This window comes from Apis dorsata, unplaced genomic scaffold (assembly GCF_000469605.1).
Source record: "Apis dorsata unplaced genomic scaffold, Apis dorsata 1.3 scaffold_591, whole genome shotgun sequence".
NCBI classification, from domain to species: Eukaryota; Metazoa; Arthropoda; class Insecta; order Hymenoptera; family Apidae; genus Apis; species Apis dorsata.
Genome location: NW_006263796.1, coordinates 650,033 through 654,203, shown reverse-complemented (window position 1 = coordinate 654,203; position 4,171 = coordinate 650,033). Strand labels below are relative to the sequence as shown.

Below are 4,171 nucleotides of genomic sequence, written 5' to 3'. Positions count from 1 at the left end.
TATATATATATATATATCGATCTACAATCGTGCAATTAACGAATCATACAGATAAGTAGAGTGATAATTTATGCATTCTCGTTTATGCACACGCTCGTGATAAATGGCCCCGGTTATAATATCTGCCTATATGAATTAATTGGGAAGGAAAGGAGGAAAAATAAAATTTGCAACAACGCGGGATCCGATCGGATTGGCGGGATTGGGGAGGAGGGAGAGGAGAGGAGAGGGACACGTGGAAAATGCAAATAGACTTGGAACAATTTAATCCGCTTGGAACAAGAGGAGGAGGAGGAGGAGGAGGAGGCGAGAAGTGCGTGCGACTCGAGAGTGCGTGAAGAAGAAACATGTTTGATTTAATTATGCGACGCCTAATTACACGTGGCGAGTACGATCGTTTACTGCGGCTAATTGCGAATGCGCATAATTTCCACTTTGTAAAATATCCCTCCCCCTCCCCTGGTTACGTTACCACTGGCCCAGTCACCGTGAAATTAATCACGGGAGAATTTTGAATTCTCGTGTAGAAGCAATTATTTTAATTTTCGTGTAACGGCGACGTGGTACGCGAATCCATTCGAATTCGGAAATTTCGTTTCGAATTTGTTGTCTGGAATTTATTGGGGAGGAGAGAAGGAAGCTCTTTGCTCGAGCTCGTCTTTTTAATTATCTGTAATTGTGGAGAGGGAGGGAGAGATTGAAAGGGGGGAGAAAGATTTATCCAGTGAAACGAATATCTTTATATTCATATCTGTAGTAAAATTGATTTGCGAGTTCGATTCGTGGGTTTTATTAAAGAAGCGAGTGGAAAATGATAGATTGCCGAGTTAATAAATAATCTATGTCCTGAAAATTACTACTTTCTATTTCTTATCTATTAATCCAAAAGAAATAATTATTATCGTATATTTATGTATAATGTATATAACGTATTCTTAATGGCGAGATAATTAAAAGAAAAAGGAGAAGAAAAATCAAAATGCAAAATCGAAAAGTGAAACAAAACGATAATATAACGATAAAAATCGAACGAAAGGAAAGGAAGGAACGATCAATCAATCTAAAATTCGTTGATTGAAAAAAGCAATCTCGATATATATATATATAAAAAAAAAAAAACTATTCTCTTCAAAACAAAAAAATAAAAACTAATCACCGAGTCAATTAAATTCAATTCGAATGAAGAAAGAAAGAAAGAAAGAAGGAAAATCAAAATATAATCATAATCATTTCTAACTGCAACTAATCATCATCAAAAAATAATTCACGAAAAGTTACACGAGAAAAAGAAGAAGACGAAGAAGAAAAAGAAAATTCTTTTCAGGTTCACTTTAAGGCACGTTGTAGTTGAAGTTTTCGTTTCCCTTTGATGTACGAATAACTAAATAGGCGAGAAAGAAGAAAGAGAAACGAAGAAAGAAAAAGAGAGAGAGAGGGAGAAAAGAAGAAGAAAAAAGACGTGGCGAAGAAAAGGGGTAGAACCGGTTTAATTAAAAGCGTGTAATTAATCGTAATTATGCCAGTAGTTCTGGTTTCGAAAAGCGTGACGTTTCGTTAGAAACGCGGCTCAATGGACGAGCAAATCAACGCCGACGAGCGAAATAAAGATGTGGACTGTGAGCGGCAAGACACTCGAGTGGTTTGTTCGTTAAGGTTGTGCATTACCTCAATATCTCGTGTTAAATTAACGAAGCGAAACGTGGAAGAGCGAGTACGCGATTTGTATAATTTGACTGGATTATTATGATATAATTTTCTATTTATATTTCATTTGTAATCTGAAAGAGTGAAAAAAAGAAGATATCTCTGCGATACGTATATATATTGTAAATTTATCTGTTTATAAAATGTATATTCAGAGAAATTAATCGCTTTATGATTTTTGTAAAAAAACCTGTGTTCTTAAAATTTGGTGAAAGCGATTCTTTTTTTAATGAGAAATAACGCAACAAGAAACGTGCTATTTTATAACACGAAATTTCATTAGAATTTGGATTTAATTTCCTCCTTTTTCTTGCATTTCCTCATCTCCGATGGAAAATAAAAATTTTCAAAGCTACGTCTTATTTCTTATTTCTTTCTCCCTACTCGATTCCTCCTCTGAAAAACTTTCAAATTAAATTTCCAAATAAAAATCTAATCCTCTCTTTTTATCCTGTTACAGATTACAATTCTCTTTTTCTTCCTCTCCTTTCCTTCTTTTTCCTCGAGAAAAGTTTCGAATTAGTTTGAACGATTCTTCGAAAAAGTGATGGAAAGCGGTCGAGTCACTTTCGAATCGAGCAAGTAAACGAAAAAGTAAGGAAAAAAAGAGGAATACGCAAATTCTGGCTCGCTTTTGAATCCGTGTACAAGCTCTTGTACGAAACGAAATATGCGTGGGTAAAATGGGTAATTGATATCGCGAGAAAGGGTTTTATGTAAAACCCGTCGATGCAAAGCATCTTGTGTTTCAATGTGGGCGTTGCGCAAACAATTTGAACAATTATGCAAATATTTATCGTTACATTAATTACTACGCATATCGATAATAAACGATAACGTGATTTTAAATTACTTACAATCGCCCCTTTTCTCGCTTTGCTGTACAGCACGGATAGTCGTTATTGCGCTTTAATAAATTCTACGTACCTGAAACATAAATATATTAATATTAAATGACGATAAATTAATCCGTTTCGAGAAATAAGATATTCCTTAGGACCGAGATGGATGAGCAATACTTCTCCTTTCACGTTCAAAGTCATAGTGCGTTCCTGTGTAAATTTTAGTTTTTGTTTCGACCAACGATAACACTTTGTAAATATTGTTTTTCTCAGAATTCCACGTGTTCGCTTCGTAAATAAATTTTTCTTAGAATTTCGCAATAATAAAGAGGAGTGGAAGAGAAACTCTAGTAAACAGTGACTAATTGTGTTGTGATTCGTTTAACCTTATATCATCACGTTATAGATATTTTCAATACGATTTATATCTCGTTATATTCTCGACGTGAGATGATACGTGAATAAGAAATTCGAATTGTCCTGCTACACTTGTGCAACGTTCGAAAGTTGCATCGAACAGGAGGAGGGGAATTACGTCACGAGGAAAAAGGAGAAGAAGAAGAAGAAGAAGAAGAAGAAGGCAAACAAAGGAAAGTGCACGGGCAAGGTTTCGAAGGAATTGTCACGCACAATGGCATCAACGGTGGACGCACAATTTCGCGCATTTGCCAGGCTTCCTCGAGAAATCTGTCCACGGATGCCTTACGATATTCGAAAACTTTGCCACCTATCGAAATCAAGTCGTAATAACGGGAAGAAAACTTTGGAAAACTTCGGTGCTCTCTTTTTTATAATATCGTAAACGGAGGAATTTTCATCCAAACGAGGCAATTTGGAAGAATTAATCTTTGAACGCAATTCGAGATCCCGGTACACGAAAGAATATTTCACATTACGTGTCTTAATTAAAAATTATCTCTTTTGAAACGACTACGTCCAACTCGCTATTGCACAATTTATAGAAATACAACAACTCTAATAAACCCCTTTTAGAAATCATGGATTTCTAAATCAGACGTTGAATCGAATCAAGTTCAACTTCTTCTTCTTCGCATGGACTATCGATTATAATACACTTTTATTTCGTTGCTTCGATAAAAATACGATACGTTTCCCTACGACTCTCATATATATATATACTCTACGACCAGTAGATTGCCATCGAGGCGCTCAAAACTCCTCTCCTCGACTTGGACAACCTTTACAATTTTCAACCTTGCGGAGGAGACCGATCCCTCCACTCGAAGGCCGGTTCTGGGATGCCGGTGAGCGCGCCTTCCTCCTTTCCTTCCTTCGTTCCCACCACGGTCGAAGGGGACGGCCCCAGCGGTTGGCAAAAGTTGGACGTGGATACCACGTTCTGCTTCGAGTGATCCGTGAATACTAACGGCGGTGTGCCGTCGAGGATCGCCAGTTTCCGCGTGGACTTCGCCGCAACGGGTAACGAGATCGCCTCGCGCGATCCTCCTCACCGATCCTTTGTAAGCGCGCGCGCGCTTGCGCGCGTGTGTGTGTGTGTATTCGTGTGCACGCCTCGAGGGAAAAATGAGGTCACCCGGTGTCAAGTTCGTGCTCCTGCTAGCTCTCGGTGAGTAAAGGGAACACTTTGCACAGTTTTCCTGTTT

The 4,171-nt window shown here is 37.9% G+C and overlaps 2 protein-coding genes across 3 annotated transcripts in view; one reads left to right on the top strand and one right to left on the bottom strand.

The window, feature by feature from the left end:
• LOC102677583 overlaps window positions 1-4,171 on the bottom strand; it is a 100,553-nt gene that overhangs the window by 43,659 nt on the left and 52,723 nt on the right. The window contains exon 6 of one of the 2 annotated variants that reach the window (XM_031513130.1): window positions 2,171-2,631. The exons of the other annotated variant lie outside the window; for it this stretch is intronic. Coding sequence (XP_031368990.1) covers window positions 2,614-2,631 — 18 coding nt within the window. The 3' untranslated portion in view covers window positions 2,171-2,613. Of the gene's footprint in view, window positions 1-2,170; window positions 2,632-4,171 lie in introns of those variants that run through there. 2 annotated transcript variants of the gene reach the window in all.
• The window catches only part of LOC116186313, a 51,258-nt gene continuing 50,826 nt past the window's right edge, over window positions 3,740-4,171 (top strand). The window contains exon 1 of the mRNA XM_031513129.1: window positions 3,740-4,134. Within this exon, the coding sequence (XP_031368989.1) occupies window positions 4,092-4,134 (43 nt within the window). The 5' untranslated portion in view covers window positions 3,740-4,091. The remainder of the gene's footprint in view (window positions 4,135-4,171) is intronic.